Below are 21,459 nucleotides of genomic sequence, written 5' to 3' on the forward strand. Positions count from 1 at the left end.
TACTTAAGCTCTCTGTGCCTGTCTCCTCATCTGTGAAATGGAGGTAAATAACCATACACCTGCCTGTGGGTCGTTGTGAGAATTGAATGAGTAAATATTGTAGAATTCTTGAAACAGTACCTGGCACACAGTAAACACTCCATGCTGGTTATTATTGTTCAGGCTACTTTACAGCTTCCAGGGGGTAATCCCAACCCCTATTCGCTTATCTCCAACTACACAAATATTCACACCATTATAATCCCCATCCTTCATAAATTAACACCAAGAAGATATGCAGGAGCAGAGACATTTGGCAGGGCCAGGAAGGACTGAGTCCTGAAACAAAGCCTTTAGATCAAACTGTCCACCTTGCCCCCCTCAGCCCCCTGAGTCTTCATTCTGCCCTCAATGCCTCATCCACCCTCTTCTCTTTCAGGTCCTGCATCAAGGGCAAGACAATGGTATTAGGGGTAAGACTAACTGGTTGCAGGCATCATGGTTGGGTGATGTGGTGAAAGAGCATCTGAACTGTAATCAGAAGACCTAGATTCTTATCTTCCTGTCCCCTCTTACTGGCCTCTCTGAGCTTCAGTTTCCTTTTCTGCAGAATAGAGGTAATAATCCTACCCCTCGGGCCTGTCATGAAGATGATATATATGAAAGTATGTTGTAAACTATTAAAAGTGTTATAAACAAGTTATTTTGTGAAAATAACTGAACATGGCACGGCGGTTTTGTCTGGTTAGGGTTACTGTCCTCCTCCATCGCTTGTTCTCTCCATAACCACTGGGACCTTTGAAACAGGAGAGGGCTGCGGTGGGGTAGCTGGCTGAGGAGGGTTACATTGTAGGATGTAAGCACGCAAGCTCTTCGGATGTATAGAGTGGGTGCTGAGTACAACTGTGAACTGGAATCCAGCAGGGCCATAAGAGTGACAGACCAAGTGTGTACAGACCCCTGTGAGAGTTTGAGACTGAACACAAACCTGTAGGTTACCAGGAATTTGGGATGACACCTGGGACCTGGCTTGCCACGTTCTCCCTGCACCAACACCCATCTTAATTAGCCACTTCCAACAGGAAGCCCTAGGGTGCTTGTTAAGGTCTCTCCATCCACCTGGCTGTGGAACCACGCAGGGGCTGGCTGGCAGAGCTGACGGGCCAACGCTAGAGGGGGTGGGAGCTGCAAAGGCAGTGCTGTCCCAGGCTGTGGGTTTGAAACTCACCAGTCAGGAAGTGAGGCCGACAGACGGAAGGGCGGGCAGGGGCGGAGAGTCCTGGGGCTCAGCAGAGGGGGCCTTCTGGGGCTTGGGGGCTGCAAGACCATGGGCTTTGGGGCCAGAGGGTGCTATTAGCCTGGCAAGACAGGTCTGGGCAACATGCATGCCCAGAGGCAGTTGGCTGTAGCTGCAGTGAGAGCAGAAGTCAGACGACACGAGGTGGCCAAGCAGGCTTTTAGCCGCCTCAGGAAGCTGGCAGAGAGGGTGGGCGACCCTGAACTTCGGGATAGCATCCAAGCCTCATTGGACAGTGTACGAGGTAAGAGAAGGGTTAGCTCCCAACTTGGGTGTATCGGGGACCAGCAGGGGTATAGATGGGTTTGCTGGGTCATACATCACTTCCCAATCAGCCACTTCCTAGTCCCCAAGATGGAGCTGGGACTCAGGGGGAAGAATACATTTGGAAAGGATGGAAAAAGACATAGGAGGTGTCATTCTTCCTCTTTCCCCAATTCTCATCCTTCTCCCAGGGGATCAAAATACAGGTCACTGCTGAGGTGACCTTCTTGGCAATGGAGAAGTGGGTGAGCGTGGGGAAGACAGGCCGTGACAGACCCATGGTCGTCTTGGACCCTGCCTGGGGAGTCCTTCACAGGAAGCAGTCTGGGACAGGAGGTTCTGGGACGGGATAATGTGTTCATTCCCAGGACCCACAAAGGATCAGTGACCTCTTGTTCTCCAGCTGTAGAGAAACACACACACAGTGAACTATACCACGTGGAGACTCTCAGGCCCCCAGGCACACACTAACCCTCACACAGCACGCTCTGCACAGCCGAAGTGCAGAGAAGTCCCCAGGATTCTTCTTGGTCCCCTCTCTTCCCCGTGCTCCTGTTCCTGTCTTCCCCCACACACACCTTCCGCTTTACCTCCTCAGTGCCATTAGAGCAAGTGATGACAACACAGGGAGGAAGTGCTGCCATGGCAACACCATCCGCCACATCCTCCTGCCCACCCCTGCCTTCAGTCCTGTGGTGGGGCCCTGGCAGAAACAGCTTCTCTCCCTTCACAAGGCCCCACCGCTAAGGAACTGGTGGAACTGGAGGTCATCTCCGGCCCGCTCTCATCTCATTCACCTCTGAGGTGGCAGGGAGCTAAGAAAGGTGGGCTACTTTGCTCACGAAAGGTGTCTGGGAGAAGCACATCCTCCACCATATATCCTGGTCTCTGCCAGCCTCTCCATCCTTAACTGCCTACCTGGGGTGGGGGGAGGTCAAGAGACCATTCTTTCCATCAAGGATACCTCCTGCCAGACCTTCCTGATGGCAGAGGCCACCAGAGCAGAACGTCGGGAAGGAACAGTTAGGTTCAGGTTCCTAAGGGGACAGTCTGATGCCCTCCCCACTGCCCTTCTGAGGCTAGTGCCCCTCTCACCTCCTTTGCCAAGAATTACAGCTGACACCTTCCCTGCAGCCTTGGTTGGAAAGGCAGACCTAGGGGGAGTGGCCCCATGGGGCCTCCTCGGGGAGGAACTCCAAGCTCCGCCCCCGTAGGAAGAAAAACTGTGGGTGGGGAGGAAAGAGGTTCCGCCCAGGTAGAGGAGCTCTGCTGGCTCTGGAGAAGAAGGGAACAGAGGGGTGGAGGCTGAAACCTCTGAGAAGACTCCACTCTGCATTAGTGATTTGTTCCACTCCTTCCCTAAGAGTCAGGATTCTGTCCCCATTGAACATAAAGGAAAACTGAGGCCACCAAAGGTGGGAAGGAAAATTAAGCCAGAATCAGCAAATCTCCTTCACCCTCTTTCAGAAAAGACAACAGAAGGGTCTGCTGTCCTGGAGATGGAGTCATCCTGGCTCTGCAAGGAGGGGGCGAGGGAGGGAGAAGCTGCGGACCTCGGGAAGGCACAGCGGAGGGATTGGGTACAGGTCTCAGGGAGAATAAAGGGCACTCAGCATCCTGCTACCGCCCCCCCCCGCCCCCCACCCACTACCAGGCCGAGCACGCCGCCAGTTCCTGCCTCCAAGAGCCGCCCACGACAGCACTTATTATAGTCTCGGCTGCGTCAGGAGGGTGGGACGCCAAATTAGGGGAACGCTGAGACTCCCCGAGTCCCGGGGAGGGTCTCCAAGGCTGCGGGGAGGCCTCCCCCAACCCCACCCCCCGCCAACCCCCGCTGGGTCTCAGCCTCTGTTCCCCATCGGCCTAACCCTTCCATCCCCGCGAGCTGGAGGACAGTGAGCCTTGAACTCCAGGGTCCCTAGGGGGGGAAGGGGGGCGGATACAGAGCAGAGGTTTTCCATTCTCTCTGTCTCCTCTTTAACCTTCTAAAAGAGCCCCACCCCGAAAACCTCAGGAGACTGAATGGGAACCCAAAAGAGGCCGGATCCCGCTGCCTCAGCTGAGGGGCTCCTTATATTCTGGGGCGCTAAATACCCCACATGTGGGTAACCAGGTGCGAGGGTGGTGCTTCCATTAACGCAAAATCCCCTGGCGGGTCCCCCACCCACCATACACACCGATCCCTCCTCTCTGCTTCTCCCCGCTGTTTCTGAGGCACACTTGGAGCTACGGTTGCTATGGAGACCGGATGCATTTTGGTTGGGGGGGTGTCAATCTGTAGACATATTCCTTCTCCTTCCACCTCGAGCTGGAGCTTTGGACTCACTTTTCGGCCTGGGTTCCTTGAGCTTCCAGATCTCTCCGCACCAGAGGCACCCCCCTCCTTGTACCCTGCTAAGTTCCGCGTTTGTCCGCATCCCCAGGGAACACTTTGCAAGTTCACTTTGGGACAGTTGGGTTCAAGTCGCAGCCCCATCAGTGTATTGCGTGTGGGGGTGGAGGTCGGCGAGGAGGATGGATCATGGGGAAAGGAACGCGTGCAAGTACCTGGGAGAGACAAGGGGTCCTGGCACCGGGATCTCAGGGCTCCCCACTTTCCCAGTTCAACTTCCCCAGAATTGGCAGTGACCCCGAATTTGCTTCCTTTTAGCCGCGGACTGCCCACCTATAGACTTCTTTTTACCCTTGTCCCTAAATGCCACACCCAATAGTCGCGCTCCCTAACTGTGATTTGCTACGGGAGGGGGCTAGATTGGTGGAGTAGGTGAGTCCAAGTTCCAAGAAATCCAGCCCAGGATTTGGGAGGGAAATCCAGTCCTGGATTTTGCGCCGCCTTCGCAGACAGCCTTGCTGGTGAAGAGAAGGTGGGGGGGAGATAGGGTGGGGGGACGGGGGCCGCCTCCTCCTCAATGTGAGGGGAGCGCCCGGACACAGCGCGCATCCGGACCCAGCCGAGCCCCGGCGAGCCCCCCGGACCCTGCGCCCGGATCTCACGCCCCTCCCTTCCCAGATCCCAGACCCCAGACCCGTGGGTTCCCACCCTCTCTGGCTTCGCTCCTTCCTCCCCCGCCGGCGCCTGTATCTCCATCCCCAGCATCCTCCCCGCGCCCCTGAGAATCCCCCGCACGACCAGCCCCATTAGCTTCCCAGCCTCCTAAAGACCCCCTCTCCTACCCCCGTCCGCGGTCCCTGTCCCTGGAGTCCCTATTCCCCGCCCCTGCCTCCCCCGCACCGGTTCTTCTTCTCCCCAGCCTCTGGTCCCTCTTTTCTGCCCCCTTTTCCTCCCTCTCCCCTATTTGCCCCCACTACTGTCCTCCCCGCCCTCCCCTGCCCATCTCAACACCCCCACCCAGGCCGGGGTGCACGGTCCGGCGCGCCTCCCTGGAGCAGCACCAAGGTCCCGGGGCTCCAGCGGGGTGGGGGCGCAGGGCGGGGAGCATGGGGAGGGGGCGCCCCGTGTGATGGGAGGGGGGCGCAAGCGGCGGCGGCGGAGGCGGCGGCGACAGCGGAGCCGGGCCGGGGGCTCAGCGGGGTCCGGGGGCTGGGGGCAGCGAGCAGGGCGGCCCCATGGCCGGGCCCCCCTGAGGCAGTCCGGGGGAGTCCCCTCCCCTCCCCAGCTCGGGGGTCTCGGGGCCCCATGAGCCGGGGCGCGGGCGCGCTTCAGCGCCGGACAACGACCTACCTCATCTCGCTGACCCTGGTCAAGCTCGAGTCGGTGCCTCCGCCGCCGCCTTCTCCTTCTGCGGCCGCAGCCGGCGCCCCGGGGACCAGAGGTGCCGAGACCGGGGATCCTGGCAGCCCCCGAGGCGCGGAGGAGCCAGGCAAGAAGCGGCACGAGCGTCTCTTCCACCGGCAGGATGCGCTGTGGATCAGCACGAGCAGCGCGGGCGCCGGGGGCGCCGAGCCCCCAGCCCTGGCCCCCGCTCCGGCCAGTCCGGCCCGCCCCGTCTCCCCCGCTCCCGGCCGCCGCCTCTCCCTCTGGGCCGCCCCTCCTGGGCCTCCGCTCTCCGGGGGACTGAGCCCCGACCCCAAACCCGGGGTCGGCCCCCCCTCCTCCCGGCGCCCCCTGCTCAGCAGCCCGAGTTGGGGGGGCCCGGAACCCGAAGGCCGGGCGGGCGGCGGCGTCCCCGGCTCGTCCTCCCCGCACCCTGGCACCGGCAGCCGGAGGCTCAAGGTGGCGCCTCCTCCGCCGGCTCCCAAGCCTTGCAAGACCGTGACCACGAGCGGCGCCAAAGCCGGCGGGGGCAAGGGCGCGGGGAGCCGCCTGTCATGGCCCGAAAGCGAAGGCAAGCCCAGGGTCAAGGGGTCAAAGAGCAGCGCTGGGACTGGAGCTTCTGCCGCCGCCGCCGCCGCCGGAGGAGGAGGAGGAGGAGGAGGAGCGGCAGCCACGACCTCTGGTGGGGTCGGGGCTGGGCCCGGAGCCCGAGGGAAGCTGTCCCCTCGGAAAGGCAAGAGTAAGACCTTGGACAACAGTGACTTGCACCCGGGACCGCCTGCCGGCTCTCCTCCTCCGCTAACCGTCCCAGCAACCCCGGCTCCAGCCGCTGCTGTCACCGCCGCCTCCGCGCAGCCCACTGGGCCTGCACCTCCAATCACTCTGGAGCCTCCAGCTCCGGGGCTGAAACGGGGCCGGGAGGGGGGCCGAGCATCCACTCGAGATCGCAAGATGCTCAAGTTTATCAGCGGCATCTTCACCAAGAGCACAGGGGGGCCTCCTGGCTCCGGGCCCCCTCCCGGACCCCCGGGCCTGTCTTCTGGCAGCGGGTCCAGGGAGCTGCTGGGCGCAGAGCTCCGCGCCTCCCCTAGTGAGTAGGACCAGAGCCTGAGAACAGGGAGGGGCGGGCACCTGGAACAGTCGCCCGACGAGGGGTGGGGGAGCGGGCAGCAGGATTGAACTGGGAAAGCCGCTGTCCTGGGTGGACCAATGAACCGGGCTCACTCCTCTGCCATGGACTGGGGCAAAGAATAAGAGGTCCTGAAGGGGGCTGAGTGGCTATGCTGTGCGACATGAGTGATGACTCGATTTCAGAGGGACTCAGAAAGCCTCAGAGCTTTCTGGGAAACTCATGCCCTTGGCCAGAGTGACTGTAGGAAATTGCTCTCAAAGAAGCCCCAGACCCCACTTCCAGCCTCAGCTGGACTCTGGGAGAGTGGAAATAGGGCTTCGCCTTGCCCGGAGGGACACTGAAAGTGAAGGGGGTGAGGAAGCCTCAGTTTCTCCTGAGCACTGGGGGCAGATGGGCGAGAGTGACCTTGCAGGCAGCTCCTTGCCAGGGATGGGTCTTCCTCTGGGCTGAACGCAGGCTAGCGGGGCAGCAGGGAGGGACTCTGTTCCTCTCCACGCAGTGACGGCGGATGGGGCAGTACTGGAGTGCGCGGGGGCTGGAACGTGCTGGATACCTGAATGTGAAGTGAAAGGGGGCGGTAGGAAGCCTCGCTTCCCCCACTGCCTACCCTGGCCCCAGAGCAGCGTTGAAACTCCCGGGGGGCTGACGAGGAGTGATTCAGGGGAGTGGAAGTGCCGCAAAGGCAATTCTTACCCCCCCGAGACTTGAGAGGGAGTACGGAGAAGGTAGTGGTTTGTTCCGGGGGTGTCTTTATTTATTTATTCGTTTCTGAAAGAGAGAGGCGAGGGACCCTGGGTTCGGTTCACACTCCCCGGAGGGGAGGCGGGTCTGGGAGCGGGGGCGGCCCCCGGGGTTTGGCTCTGGAGCGGGTGGGAGCAGATGGCTCCGGATCCCGGAGTTCCCGCCGCAGCTGTGGCGCCCCGGGAACGTCCGGCCACTGTCAGGCGCGGGGGCTGGACCGGCGGGCTGGGCGGAAGGAGCATCCGTCTCCCTACCCCACCCCACCCCAGGCCTGTGGCTTCTCTCGGCTAGGGAATGGAGCCCTTCCCCACAGTTCTTTTGGGGGGTGCTTGTGGACAGGGGATGAGAGAGGGAGGCAGAGGAAAATCCAAGCTCCTTTCCTTGGGCTGTGGGGAAGGGTCAGGGCCACCATGCTGCTGACCTTGAAAAAGGGGAGAGGTATCCCTCACCTCTGATTCTCTCCTGTGAAATGGAGACTGAGGAAGACCCACTCTCTTCTATGTCCCAGCCCCTTCTCTGGAGGTCTGCCCTGGGAATCAGTTGGGTGAATGGGGAGGACACCCTCTTCTATTCTCTTCCAGAGGGAAGAACCTGCCACTGTCAGAGCCCTGGTCCCCAGGTTTGGGGAAGGAACCTACGTTTGGGGATGTGCTTTAAGGGAGATGCCAACTGAAGTATTTTTGTCTTGCTGGCTCTGTTGCTAAGCAACCACTGAGCGGCAGCAACAGCTGTGGGGAAAGGACTAGGATGGGAGGATTGGGGACCACTCTCAAACCTGTGCCTTTGCGCACAGCTCTCCAGCCCAGGGTCCTGGGGCTTAAGAGAAGCTGCAAAAGATGGAGGGGTAGCCCAGGGTTGGGAGTCCTCCTGGGCCTGGAGTGTCCCCTCTTACCATTCCTCTCCTGTTACAGAGGCTGTGATCAATAGCCAGGAATGGACTTTGAGCCGCTCCATTCCTGAACTGCGCCTGGTAGGTAAACCAGTCCCCTTGCCTGTACCAAGGCTGACTTCCCACCCACTGTACTCTCAAGTCTCTCCCCATCCCCTCTTCCTTTCCCTCTCTCTGTGAGAATGGGGAATTGTTTTCCAGTTCTCCTGAGATTCTACCTTCATAGCACTGACCTGGAGCTTGATACGTCCTCACAACTTTTTCTTCTCTAGTCTCTTTTTTCCTGTTTGTCCATAGTCCTCTTCCAGGCTTCTCCTCATTATGGCATTTCCTCTTTAGCCCTCATGTTCTATTGCATAAAAGTGGGTAAAATTCTCCAACTAGTGGCTGTGACATTCCCCCCCCCCCCCCCCCCCCCCCATCTAGTATGTTTCCTAAACAACTAAAAACAAAGAAAGTTTTGTTTTTCTTTCCCAAAGTTTTTCTTTCCTAGACAAAGAAAAACTGGTACTGAGTTGCTGACATTCTTCAGCTTGTGGTCCACTTTGAGCTTGGGATCATTTCTTACAGACATTTTGAGCTCAGGATCATTTCTTATGGAGGATCACACTCATGGCCTGATCCTCCCAAATGCTCTCTCCTGACCGACTGTCATCCTGGCCCTGTAGGACTGTCACTGAATGATTTAACACTGCTAGTACCTTTGAGTTCTCTGGAGTGTCCAGACCCAAGCATCCTGCCTCCTCTTAACTCTCACAATCTCTGCCTCATAACCTTGTCCTCAGGGTGTGCTGGGTGATGCCAGGAGTGGGAAGTCATCGCTTATACACCGATTCCTGACCGGTTCATACCAGGTGCTGGAGAAGACAGAGAGTGAGTCTTAGGAGCCATAGTAAGCTAAGGATTGGGGCAGGGATGGAAGCTCAATGACTAGACAATGTGATCAATGACTAGGCAGGTGTGGAGACCAGAGGGAAGGATGAGGCCATGATAGCTAAAGTATAAGGAGCATGGGGAGGTTTGGTGACGTGTGACTTCTGACCTCCCACTTGAACTCTTCTGGACAGGTGAGCAGCACAAGAAAGAGATGTTGGTGGATGGACAGACTCATCTGGTGTTGATCCGAGAAGAAGCTGGGGCACCTGATGCCAAGGTGAGGGGTGAGGTGATGGGGCGGGCAGGCTGGCTGGGGTCAGCGCTGGCTGAGGGAGAGCGCTCCGGTTTCCCAGGTCTCCCTGGATGACATCCAGAGAAGTGGACTTGTCTGACCCTCCCCTCTCTCCCTCACCCCCCGCAAGTTCTCAGGCTGGGCAGATGCTGTGATCTTGGTCTTCAGCCTGGAGGATGAGAACAGTTTCCAGGCTGTGAGCCGTCTCCACGGGCAGCTGAGCTCCCTCCGGGGGGAGGGACGAGGAGGCCTGGCGCTGGCACTGGTGGGGACACAAGGTAAGGAGGGGCTGGGCAAGCACTGCTTTTAGGGAGTCCCTGAGATGGCCGTTGGGGTATCTCCCAACAAAGGGGAGAGCTTGGTGAGGTGTGGAAATGGCCACTTGGATTCCAGGAACCCTGTGGAAGAAGCCTGGTCTCCAAATAAGGAACTCTTTAAACCAAAAACAAACTTCCCAAGACCTGAGCAGAGAAAGGGGATTCTCTAGGGAGGAAGGGACAGCTATAGTAGCAGTCTCCGTTCCTCTCCCGAGACGTCACCTACCTTGTGTTCTCACACCGCCATTTCCCGATGTCACCACTGTGGGACAGGCAGAAAATCTCAGGTCCTAGTGTGGAGAGAAAGCCTTTTCCATCTTCCCCTTGCTACAGCTGGGTCAGGCTGATGCCTTTTAAAGGAACTTATCTAAAGCCAAAGAGAAGACACGAAGGGGATGATGGAGAGACCAGAGGGCAGAAAACCTTTTAGTTCTCCAAGCAGTGGTCAAAGGCTCTCAGACTCTCCAGCAGGGCTGGGGGAAGCTTCTACAGGCCCGCATGGTTTGGGCTGGCAGGCCTTTCCGTCTGGCCTGCTTCCACCTGTCACTTGCCTCCACATTCCTCCTTGCAGAGAGAGCAGTCCACCTGTGACCCGAGGACACGAAACCTTTTCCTAGTTCAAATGCCATGTGTCCTCCCACTCAGTTCAGGGTTCATCCAATTTGGATGGCAGGGCGACTGTCCCTCGTGAGTCTCAGCCGTTTCAGACCTTGTCAGGAAGCTCCACTCCCCTCTGGAGTATTCGTTGAAGACACAGATACAGAGCTCACCCTGCCTACTCGTACTGCAGCTGGGCCTGTGAACTGGGCCCAGTACTCAAATAAGGCTGATCCACTCCCACTCCCTGGTCACAGGAGGGATGTTCTCTCACACCCTGTCCCTAGTGGGAACAGGGACTGGGACTGGAGCCCAAGGGAAAGGAAAGCAGGAAAGTGAGGAAGGGCCCTCGTGCAGTCCTGCCTCTCCCTGTCCCCTCAGACAGGATCAGTGCGTCCTCTCCTCGGGTCGTGGGCGATGCTCGAGCCAGAGCTCTGTGCGCCGACATGAAGCGCTGCAGCTACTACGAGACTTGTGCCACCTATGGGCTCAACGTGGACCGGGTCTTCCAGGAGGGTGAGTGTGGTGCCCCCTGGCAAATATGCGAAACAGGGAGCTAGAGACCTAGGATATTCGTAGAGGTCGCACAGCCAGGCCTCTCTCTGTGAGTGACAGGAAATCAGCCTGTGTGGGAGGGAGGAGGGATCAGGGAGGTCAGAGAAGGTTTCTTCAGAGCCACGAGGTCTTTCTGGGCAGGAGGAGCTGGCAAGGCTACAGGTGGCACGATGGCCACAGTGACAAGGAAGTTGGGGCCTACGTTATCTCCTGGGGATTTCTCAAAGCTGGGCACTGAAAGTTGGTCTTGGGTATCTGCCTGGCTCATGCCCCCTTCTGCTCCCCTCGCCTCAGTGGCCCAGAAGGTGGTGACCTTGCGCAAACAGCAACAGCTTCTGGCTGCCTGCAAGTCCCTGCCCAGCTCCCCGAGCCACTCAGCTGCTTCCACTCCCGTAGCTGGGCAGGTGAGTTGGGGTTTCAGGGTGCACAGAGGGGCTGGTAAGAATCAGAAGAGGGGCTGGTGGTCCAAGGACAGGAACAGGGTACCCAAGGAGGTTGGGGGGCAGGGGGCTGTAGATGGAAAAGGCAGTGACACCATTTGTAGAAAGTGCATTGGACTGGAAATCAGCCGGTTTGAAACATCATTTGCAGTGTCCTTGAGCAAGTTCACCTAAACCTCCTGAGGTTGTCAGGAGAATTGTATGGCATCCTACCTGTGAAGTCAACCTTTGCAAAATCTAAAGCACTATGACAATGCTAGTGAGGGGTTTTATTATTAATGACAATACAAATAAATGGTGATGCGGTCAAGGAACGTCTGGAACTCCTCAGAACTAGCTGTAACTCTAGTTTGGTGGGTTGGGGCATCTTGGCTGTTCTGCTGACTCCTGCATCCACCTCCAGGCTAGTAACGGGGGCCACACCAGCGACTACTCTTCTTCCCTCCCGTCCTCACCCAATGTTGGTCACCGGGAGCTCCGAGCTGAGGCGGCCACAGTGGCTGGATTGAGCACCCCAGGCTCCCTGCACCGGGCAGCCAAGCGCAGGACCAGCCTGTTTGCGGTACTGGACACGCTGACCCCCTCCCCCGTCCCCCTGTCCCCTGTTGCCTGCCTACCTTCCCTGGTCCCTAGACCCCTCTTGTGCCCTTCTTCATCTGTCTTCCCTGTCCTTCATCACTGTATCCCTCTAACCATCCTCTTACTGATGCCAATAACCACTCCAGAATCGTCGGGGCAGTGACTCTGAGAAGCGGAGCTTGGACAGTCGGGGAGAGACAACAGGGAGTGGGCGAGCCATCCCCATCAAACAGGTGGGTGATCCAGGGGCTGGGGGCAGCTGGGGGTAGCTGGTCTTAACTGGCCTTTCTCCCAAATGTCTCCTTCCATACTCCAGAGCTTTCTACTAAAGCGAAGCGGCAACTCCTTGAACAAAGAATGGAAGAAGAAATATGTGACCCTGTCCAGTAATGGCTTCCTACTCTACCACCCCAGCATTAACGTGAGTGACAGAGACTGGCTGGTCACACTGGCCGGCCTTGGATGCCCTTCCAGCTGTATCAGTCCATGTCTCTGTGAGACACCAACATTGTTTCTGGGAAGCCCCAGTCCTTCCCTCTTAAGTTTAGCAAGCATGTGTTAGGCAGCTCCCATGTGCCCAAGCCCGGGATGGAAAGGTAAATATAGCTCCCCAGGAACTTGCAGGCTAGTGGAAAAGTGTGGAGGAAGGACCTCCACCTGGCCTGCCATTCAGGGAGTGCTTTCCGGAGGAGACAATGTGGGGCCAGGTCTGCCAGGCTCATCCCTAGAAGCTCCTCCCACCCAGTCAGCTCCCAGAGTCCCCCCACCTGTCCCCCTCTAGCCCATACTATTGGCTCCTTCCCAGCACCACCGAGGACTCCAACCTTCCCTACACCCTCAATCCCTATACCCCTCCAGGATTACATCCACAGTACCCATGGCAAGGAGATGGACTTGCTACGAACAACAGTCAAAGTCCCTGGCAAGCGGCCCCCGCGGGCCATCTCTGCTTTTGGCCCCTCAGCCAGCATCAACGGGCTGGTCAAGGACATGAGCACTGTCCAGATGGGTGAAGGCCCTGGTGAGTGGGGCTCATGACAAAAGGGCAGGAGGGGGACCAGGACTGGGGGTAGAGGAGGGGTAATAGGGAAGTTGGGTCTGGGACAGGACAAGCAGGAAGGGGGGTGATGAAGAGGGACCACATAAGGAATGGGGCCCAGAGACTGAGTGGCTCACTGAGGTTTTATCTTCTTCCCCTTCCGACAGAAGCCACCACTCCCACCCCAAGCCCGAGTCCCAGCCCTAGTTCCCTGCAGCCACCACCAGACCAGACATCCAAGCACCTGCTGAAGCCAGACCGGAATTTGGCCCGAGCCCTCAGCACTGGTCAGTGGGGACCCACCCTCCACCCACTGTGTTCCAGAACCAAATGGGATGCGGGTGGGAAATAAAATTGGCGTGGAAGCTTGGAGGCTGGAATCAATGTATGAGTGGACACAGTGAGCACCTACGGGGGGGCAGACACCAAGCTCTGTCATACTGTGTTTATCATAATGGTTAAGACAAGTGGGTTCTAGAGCTACACTGCCTGAACTTGAATCCTGGCTTGCCACTTGAGCAAGGTACTTAACCTCTCCATGCTTCAGTCTCTTCAGCTGCAGAGTAGAGATAGTAGTTTCTACCTTACAGGGTTGCTTTGAGGCTTAGACAAACTGAGAGCAGCATTGTCCAGCACGTAGTCAGCCATCAGGGTTTGGAATGTTTGGAAATATATATACATTTTAAAAATAGCAAGTAACATTGTAACAAGAGATCCTCACAACAACCTTGTGAGGTCAAGATTATTATCCCCATTGTAGGGATGAAGAAACTGAGGCTCAGAAGATTAAGTGACTTGCTCAAGTTCTCAAGGCCAGTAAGTGGCAGAGTTAGGATCTAAGTGCGGGTCTGACTCTAAACCACTCATCTGCCCTCCTCCCCAGGAATGACCAAGGGGGACCTCCCGGAGAGCGACAGCTGAGGAGGGGGACCCTAAAATGCTAAACCTAGTTCAGGGGAGGGGACAGGCTATGGAGAAGTCAGGAAATCTGCAGAGGGGGCAGCTGAGGCAGCTGTGTCCCCCTCCCTCAGACTGTACCCCATCTGGAGACCTGAGCCCCCTGAGTCGGGAACCCCCTCCTTCTCCCATGGTGAAGAAGCAGAGGAGGAAAAAATTGACAACACCATCCAAGACCGAAGGCTCAGCTGGGCAGGCTGAAGGTGAGGCCCCAGTGGGCAGTTCCACTCCCACCCTGGACCCTCACCCCCACTCAGAGCCCTGGCCTAGCTCCTGCAGGAGGAGGGAGAGCGCCTGGCTGAGTCCTGGACTGTCATTACTACTTTGCACATAACCTAGAGAAGAGCAGATGGAGACCCCTCGGCCCCATCCTTCCTCCTGTTCCCCAGCTGATGCCTTTTACCCCAGTGGCCATCAGCCCCCGTTCTCAATGACCCCCATAAGTCTGTAGCTTCCTGTTCCTGCCTTCAACTCCTCTTATCATCCCAGCCCCTGCACCCAGAAGCCCCCATGACCCCCAGTGACTCAGCCCCTGACCTTAGTGCCCCCCATTGACTCCTCAGCTCTTGGACTCTGTGACCACTCAGCCCCTGTTCCCAAGAACTTCCTGTGACTGCCAAGCTTCCCCACAGCCCTTGACCACAGAGACCCCCATTCCTGCCACCAGTGGCCCCTCCAGGCCCCCGAGACTCCTCCTGAACCCCAGGGCCCCCTCCTCCCAGGCCTGTTACCCATCTCCTGACCCTTTCTCCATGTTCACTCCAATCTTGACCATCCCTTCCCCTCCCAGAGACCCGGCTCCTCACTGGTCATGACAACCTGTCCCCACTGCCCCTGCTCTCTGCCGGGTGTTCAGACCCAGGTTCCGGATCTGCCTACTCTCATGGCTCTTGGCTTCCGCTCTACTCTGCTCCGGGGCCACTGACTTTAGTTCTGCTTTCTCTCCCCATCTGTCTGTCCTGCTTTGTCTCTGGCATTCTCTGTCACTATCTCTCTGCATCTCTCCATCTGCCTCTCTTTTTCTCCTCCTTTCTTGGTCTCTTTCTCTGTTCTGCTTTCCATTCTATCTCTATCTCCTTCGCTTCGGGAAACCAGCCAAGCGCAAAATGTGGAAACTAAAATCCTTTGGTAGTTTAAGAAATATTTATAAAGCAGGTAACAAGCGGGGAGCCGGGAGGGGCGCTCAGCTGGGGTGCAGAAGGGTGGGGGTGCCCCTGCCTTCCCCTGCATGTGCTCGGGCTTCCTGCTCTCCCCTACCCTCTGCTTCCCCAACCCCTCTGCCCCACTCCCAGGGGCTCGCGATGGACATCAGGGAGGAAGGGTTTGGGGAAGGTGGCCCCTGTTTGAACTCTGTCCCTCATGACCCCATCCCATCCCATCCCCCACCCAGAGGAAAACTTCGAGTTCCTGATCGTGTCCAGCACGGGTCAGACGTGGCACTTTGAGGCAGCCAGCTTTGAGGAGCGAGACGCCTGGGTCCAGGCCATCGAGAGTCAGATCCTAGCCAGTCTGCAATGCTGTGAAAGCAGCAAGGTCAAGGTAATGGATCAGAGAGTTGTGGGGAGAGCAGAAATGGATGTTCGAGGGGTCTGGAGAAGCGCTCCCAGGGAGAGCCAATGCTAACCCCAACCCTTTTTGCAGCTACGCACAGACAGCCAAAGCGAAGCCGTGGCCATCCAGGCGATCCGGAATGCCAAGGGGAACTCTATCTGCGTGGACTGCGGGGCCCCCAGTGAGCGCAAGGGGGCAGTGGAGGGGCCTGGGAGGGAGCGTGGTTCGCTAGAGTTGGCGAATGCTGGGGTACTGCTCGGTCAGGAGCCGACCTCTGCACTCCGTCCCCAGACCCCACGTGGGCCAGCTTGAACCTAGGCGCACTCATCTGCATCGAGTGTTCTGGCATTCACCGGAACCTGGGCACACACCTGTCCCGCGTTCGCTCGCTGGACTTGGACGACTGGCCGCGGGAGCTGACCCTGGTGCTGACGGCCATTGGCAACGACATGGCCAACCGCGTGTGGGAGAGCGACACGCGGGGCCGCGCCAAACCCACGCGGGACTCCTCGCGGTACGTGTAGGGAAGAGGGGGTACTTAGGGTGTGCAGCTCTCGAGGGGTCCCCTGGGTAGGGGGCAAAGGTCTTGGGTGGGGGTTCCCTGGAGCCCTTCCCGTTGGTCCGTGGTCTTGCAGGGAGGAGCGTGAGTCCTGGATCCGCGCCAAGTACGAGCAGCTGCTGTTCCTGGCGCCTCTGGGCGCTCCCGAGGAGCCTCTGGGCCGCCAGCTGTGGGCCGCGGTGCAGGCCCAGGATGTGTCTGCCGTTCTCCTGCTTCTGGCCCATGCGCAGCACGGGCCGCTTGACGCCAGCGTGGAGGACCCGCAGCTTCGCTCCCCTCTCCACCTGGCGGCCGAGCTCGCCCACGTTGTCATCACGCAACTGCTGTTGTGGGTACGTGAGTGGGGATGGTAAAGGCGTCTTGGAGGGCTCTGTCTCGGAACTGGCCAGGCGCGGGAGAGCCAGACATCCCCAAAGGGCCCCTGGCGGTGGGCCTGGACATCGGGGGGCCGGCCGGCACCTGGGCGCGCGGTAACGCGGCGTTTCTACACTCCAGTACGGCGCCGACGTGTCCGCCCGCGACGCGCAGGGACGCACCGCGCTCTTCTACGCCCGCCAGGCTGGAAGCCAGCTGTGCGCCGACATCCTCCTCCAGCACGGCTGCCCGGGTGAGGGCGGCAGCACGGCCACAACCCCCAGCGCGGCCACCACCCCCAGCATCACCGCCACGCCCAGCCCCCGCCGCCGGAGCAGCGCCGCCAGCGTGGGCCGCGCCGATGCCCCCGTCGCGCTGGTATAGTTGCCCAGCGGGAGAGACACCCCCACTCCCATACGGGCCGGGCACGGCACACCGGGTGGACCGCTGGACAGATGCACCCACTCACCTCTCCATCTGCACCCCGCCCCACGGGAGCACTTCGTCCCCCCACGAGGGCACAGCCCCCACGCCTCCCGGAAGACACAAACTCACCTCCCTCTCCCCAACGAGGCATGGAGACCCCAGCTCAACACGCCCCCGCTCCACTGTTTCCACACTCGGATTGCTCTGGGTCTACCCGCTCGCTCGGTGTTTGCTGTTTGCTAACGGGACGCCCCGCGGCGGCACCTGCTCCTGGGCGCTTGGATGTGCCCGCTCGCGCCCCCTAGGGGCGGGGGAAAGACCCAGTCCTGCCTGTGCTTGACAATCCCACGGCCAGAGCACATACCCAGGCTGGCTCCTGGGGCGACGCCACGCCAGAGGGAGGGGTTAATACGTGGGAGGGCTAGCCCTGTGACTTGGGGCCAATACGGGGGACCCCACCCCTTCCAAGCTAATCTCACTGCCCAGTGAAGCGGGAAGGGCAGCGAGGGGCAGGACCCCTGCTGCCCAAGGGGGTAGGGGGTTCCCCAACCCTTTCCGTGAAAGGGACCATGAGGAGTGGAAATCAGGACGTCCCCCCACACCCACCCATGGATGGAAGCTAAAGGGCCGGGGGAGCCAAGAACCTGAGTCCCTCCTCACTACTATCTTGGGAGGGAGAAGGGATGGAACAGGAGCGGGCTAAGGGGACTGGGGAGGGACCTTGTAATTTATTGCTTTGTTCCCCACCAAGGGGACAGGGGCGGGCAGGGCTTGGGGAGGGCGTTTCAGGGGAAGGGAAGCCAAGGGTGGGCGGAGGGTGGGGTGGGGTGGGGGTGCTCTCGGGTTGTGAGTGTCTGTGACCGTGACTGCGTACCTGTGACTGTGCAGCGCCCATGGTGATCTGGGGTAGGGGCACCCCTACAACGGGACCCCTCCTCACTATTCTTCCTGTCCAGCCCCTCCCTCCCCCTGGAGCAGCTCCAGCGCCATCCCTCAACCCCACCATCCCTCCCAGCCAGGGCTAAGAGGACGTGAGGTGGCTGGGAGGGTTTCCAGGCCCCCTGCTCCATCCCCGGAAGGGGGGGTGGGGTGGGGTGGACTTACCTGGCCCAGCCCTGCTCCCCTCAATCAATCCAGCCCTTGGGCCATCAGTGTCAGTGGTTTCCGGTCTTTTTTTTTTTTTTTTTTTCCAGCTAAAATATTTTGCAAAGGACCAGGTAATTGGGGAGGGGAGAGGGGCGGAGGCAGGGGAGAATGCCCCCCTCTTCTCCTCCGAGGCAGGTCATGTGAATCTTCAGCAGCAATTAAAGAGGAAGTGATTTTGTCTAGGGGGTGAGCTGCTGGTCTGTTCTTCAAGAGGCGGGTCAGGGAAAGGCCTTGGTCAGGGTGGGGAACTGGAGGTGGGAGAGGGCCAGAAGGGGTTCCTCCTGCTGGTGGGGCTGGTAGCAGGGCGGTGTCCAAGGGCATGGAGGTGGTAGGTCAGGTACTCCATGCTGTGCAACAGTTCCGGGTTCATGCAGTGGAAGGAGACAGGCAGGTGTCAGAGCAACAATGGGGACCCAGGGAGCAGAGGTCACTGACTCCCATGATGCCTCCTGTTCTGGGAAGGAGTTGGGGTATGGAGCTTAGAGGAGAGGACAGGGGAGGGGGCCACTTGCAGGGAGGAGAAGATGGGGTAGCTTTGGTTAAGAGCAGGAATTTTGGAATCAGATCTCATTTTAAAACCCGGCGCTCCACTTCATAGCTAAGTGGCCTTGGGCAGGTTACCTCCGTGGCATCTGTTTATTTGTAATCTGAACGATGTCTGTTCACAGGGCACCTAGAAAGGGCTCCAGCCGCGGCTGTGGAGGACTGCCCCAGGCCAGCCTGCTCACCTAGAGCACCTGGTACCAGAAGTAGAGCTTATAGGAGGGGCCCCTCTCCTGGCAGGGAGGGAAGAGGTGGAAGATCTCTTGGCCACAGAGGTCCCTGGTGCTCATGAACTCTATGCCCAGCTAATGCAGACATTGTCCACTGCCCTGTCATCTACAGGGCCGCTGAGGCCAGCGCCACCTCCAAGAGCTGCAGCACCTTGTGGCTCAGCATGTAGCCAGTCCTGCCAGTCCTCGTGTGACCTGGTAGAGGGGCCAGGTGGGGTGCTGTTGGGCCAGCAGCCAATGCAGCTGGGCACAGCCATCCACATGTTGTCAGCCACTTTGACGAACCAGTCACTGGCCCAGCATCTTCCGGTAGAGTTGTTTCTAGTTCTCAGCCTCACAACAGATGTTCAGCTGCAGATATGCCACCAAGCTAACAAGGTGTGGATGCAGCAATGGCCCCAGGTCCCATTCACATGGAGGCCCTGGTTCTGCAGGGTCCTAGGCTGGGCGACCATGCAGCACAGTAGCAGGACCCAGGAAAGGTGGATTCAGGGGTGCAGGGGAAGTGCGAGGTGCAGATGCAGGTGTGTGGTCTGGGGAGGCAAAGCGAGAGGAAGCGGGGAAGTAGCAGAGACTCAACTGGAAGCCCTGGCCATTCCCCCTTTCAGCTCCCAGACCCTGGACTCCCCACTCCATCTCCACTTTCCTTCTTGGTGGCAAAAGCTCAGTCCCTTTCCCGGAAGCTCGAGCGTGAGAGAGTATGAGGAGGAAGCAAGGACTCTGGAGAGGATGACCTGACTACAGGGAACCGCCAGCCAGTGAGAGGTGGTCAAGGGGTCACAACCCCACAGCAACTCCCCACCCTGAGTAACCCACTAGATTCTTCGTTTCATGGGCTGCGTCTTTGGCCCTGTGGGAGATGGGGTGACACAACATCAAGCAAGCCCTCCAGGTTGCGGCAGAATAGGACTCTGGAAGGGGACTCCCTGGGGTGCGGAAGGGGTGCTGCTGCCCCTTCCTGTCCATGCCACCTTCACAGCTCGCCTGGATTATCTCACCTGGATTCCTGCTGCCCTCCGCCATCCCCCTCCCCACCCCCTCCTGGTTGCCATCTGCCACACACCCTGCTCTCCTCCTCCTGTTTGCCTCAGCACAGCTGGGCAGACCAACCTTCTCCTTTGGAGTTTTACCAAAAGCCAAAGGAAAATGAAAAGGACTTTACTATTGAAAGTACAAAATGATTAAATCTAGCGAGATTTCCAGAACTCAGTTTTCTGATGATAAGACTCCACTCCCATCAAATCAAAGGTAACCCTCCTGCCCCAGCTTCCCTCCCCACCCTCGCATCCTAACAGATTCTACTGTAGCTTCTGAGCAGCTCTGGGGATTCCTTCCAAGACTCTTGCCTCCAGGTACCATCTAGTTTCTTCAGAACTCAGGAGCTGGTTTATTATAAGTCACTGAGCACTTACTGTGGGCCAGGGACTGTGCTAAGAGCATGACACACACTATCTCCTTCAATCCTCATACCCACGCTACGAGGCCAGCACAATTATCCACAATTTACCTATGAGGACACAGCATGTGAAAAGTTATTTTCGGCCCTACTGATAGTCAATGGAGGGCGAGGATTTGAATCCAGCGTTCTGGCTACAGCTGCACTTGAGGCAGTGTCTCAGATCTTGCACAGGTGAAGCCTCCCTCCCCTTAAGATACACTGATGATCTGGGGAATCAGGGTTTTACAAGGCTACCCATTTACATTTCTAAATCAGACAATCTAAGCAGAACATGCACAGTAGGCACTGGTCTGCACTCGGCAAGGAGAAGGTCATCTCACACAGCTTCCTTCCTCAATGGAATGCCTCACTCTCCACTCTTGGAGACGTGGGAGTTGCCCTCCATCTATCCACGAGACAGTGGAAAGTCTTCCACAGAAAAGCTGTACACCACAGAGATGGGGAGCAAGAGAAGGAAGAGGGGAGGGGAAGGACCCATGTCTGCATTAGGCATGACGAAGAGATGGCGACACCCACCCAGGCGCACCTACCCTTGGCATACTAGGAAGCTGGCGTGCGGGCCTGGCCACGGGTAGAGGGCTTTTCTAGGCAATGGTGAAGTGGGATGTCCAGGTGGGGAGGGGGTGTGGGCCACAGGCTGTGGGGAGAGAGGCCAGAGGTCAGCAGAAGGAGGACCCCCAGGTGGGGTAATTCCATGGTGTGCACATCAGCTTTCAGGATGTAAAAGGCAAGAAGAGAAGGAAGATAAATGGACAGAGGAGGAAAAGGAGGGACCACAGTTCTGCAAGTGTCTCCGTCCTGGCCAGGCCAGTGGGCTTGTTCCTCTGTCCTTGGCTCTTCCTGTACACCCACCCCCATGAGACCACCTGGGAGGTGGGAGCACAGAACACATCAGTGTGCCCTCCACCCAGATGAGAACCTCAAGCCTCAGCCCTACTTCAGCAGCCACCTCACCTACCCTCTAAAAGAAAAAAAAAGATTGATGGTCCAGTTCTTTATTTAGAAACCTGATTGTTCAAAAACCTGGTGGGTGGGTCTGCAGGCCACCCTGGCCACTGGGATTGTGTCAGAGGTGGTGGGCAACTTTCTCCCACTTCCTCAGCAACAGAGGGGAAGGTGCCTCCACTCGGAGGCAGACTGCAGGGAACAGTGTGGGAAGGGAGAGGAGCAGGGAACCCCAGGCCAGACCAAGGGAGGGGTAAGGTGACTAGGGGCAGCAGTAGGGCAGGTGTGGGGGCCTGCTGGCCTGCCCCTCTCCTTGCTCTCTCTGCTTTCCTCCAGTCAAAAGATATCACCAACTCTCCGGGGGGGGAGGGGAGAGGAACCAGCAAGTTAGGGGCCGGTAACAAGGGAAGCCAGGGAGGAAAGGAGAGAGAGGTGGGGGAGAAGCCCGGACAGCAAAAGGGGGGGGGAGGGGGGCGGGGGCTGTGACAGGTGGAGGGAAGGGAGGGGGCACGAGGGCAGCACGCACCCCAGCCCCTCACACCCCGAGGTGGGGCCCCCACCCCAGGCCCCTCACACC

General features: G+C 58.5%; 1 protein-coding gene across 3 annotated transcripts; it reads left to right on the plus strand.

Moving 5' to 3' along the window:
- Positions 1-1,277: 1,277 nt before the first annotated feature.
- Positions 1,278-19,637, plus strand: AGAP2 (ArfGAP with GTPase domain, ankyrin repeat and PH domain 2). Of its 3 annotated transcripts, XM_046647918.1 has the most exons (20): positions 3,983-6,345; positions 8,040-8,098; positions 8,803-8,890; positions 9,085-9,170; positions 9,316-9,463; positions 10,481-10,615; positions 10,949-11,058; positions 11,498-11,656; positions 11,820-11,906; positions 11,990-12,094; positions 12,532-12,694; positions 12,880-12,999; positions 13,744-13,872; positions 15,060-15,208; positions 15,311-15,401; positions 15,512-15,734; positions 15,856-16,111; positions 16,275-17,891; positions 18,374-18,445; positions 19,087-19,614. In XM_046647918.1, exons 1-18 carry the CDS (start codon positions 5,178-5,180, stop codon positions 16,515-16,517), a joined length of 3,519 nt encoding a protein of 1,172 aa, XP_046503874.1. In that variant the 5' UTR covers positions 3,983-5,177; the 3' UTR covers positions 16,518-17,891; positions 18,374-18,445; positions 19,087-19,614. The 3 variants fall into 3 exon arrangements, with proteins under 3 accessions (XP_046503875.1, XP_046503874.1, XP_046503873.1); XM_046647919.1 differs by lacking the exon at positions 3,983-6,345 and adding an exon at positions 1,278-1,520 and having other exon boundaries at positions 18,374-19,637; XM_046647917.1 differs by having other exon boundaries at positions 18,374-19,625.
- Positions 19,638-21,459: the final 1,822 nt, after the last annotated feature.

The sequence above is a fragment of the Equus quagga genome, chromosome 1 (assembly GCF_021613505.1).
Source record: "Equus quagga isolate Etosha38 chromosome 1, UCLA_HA_Equagga_1.0, whole genome shotgun sequence".
Classification (NCBI taxonomy): domain Eukaryota; kingdom Metazoa; phylum Chordata; class Mammalia; order Perissodactyla; family Equidae; genus Equus; species Equus quagga.

What these genes read in the sequence shown, in the direction of transcription:
- AGAP2 (XM_046647917.1), top strand. Translation starts at nt 5,178, where the DNA reads ATGAGCCGGGGCGCGGGCGCGCTTCAGCGCCGGACAACGACCTACCTC. An exon ending in AGAGCTCCGCGCCTCCCCTA is followed by an intron (nt 6,346 to 8,039) that starts GTGAGTAGGACC and finishes CTCCTGTTACAG; the next exon opens with AGGCTGTGATCAATAGCCAG. An exon ending in CCAGATGGGTGAAGGCCCTG is followed by an intron (nt 12,695 to 12,879) that starts GTGAGTGGGGCT and finishes CCCTTCCGACAG; the next exon opens with AAGCCACCACTCCCACCCCA.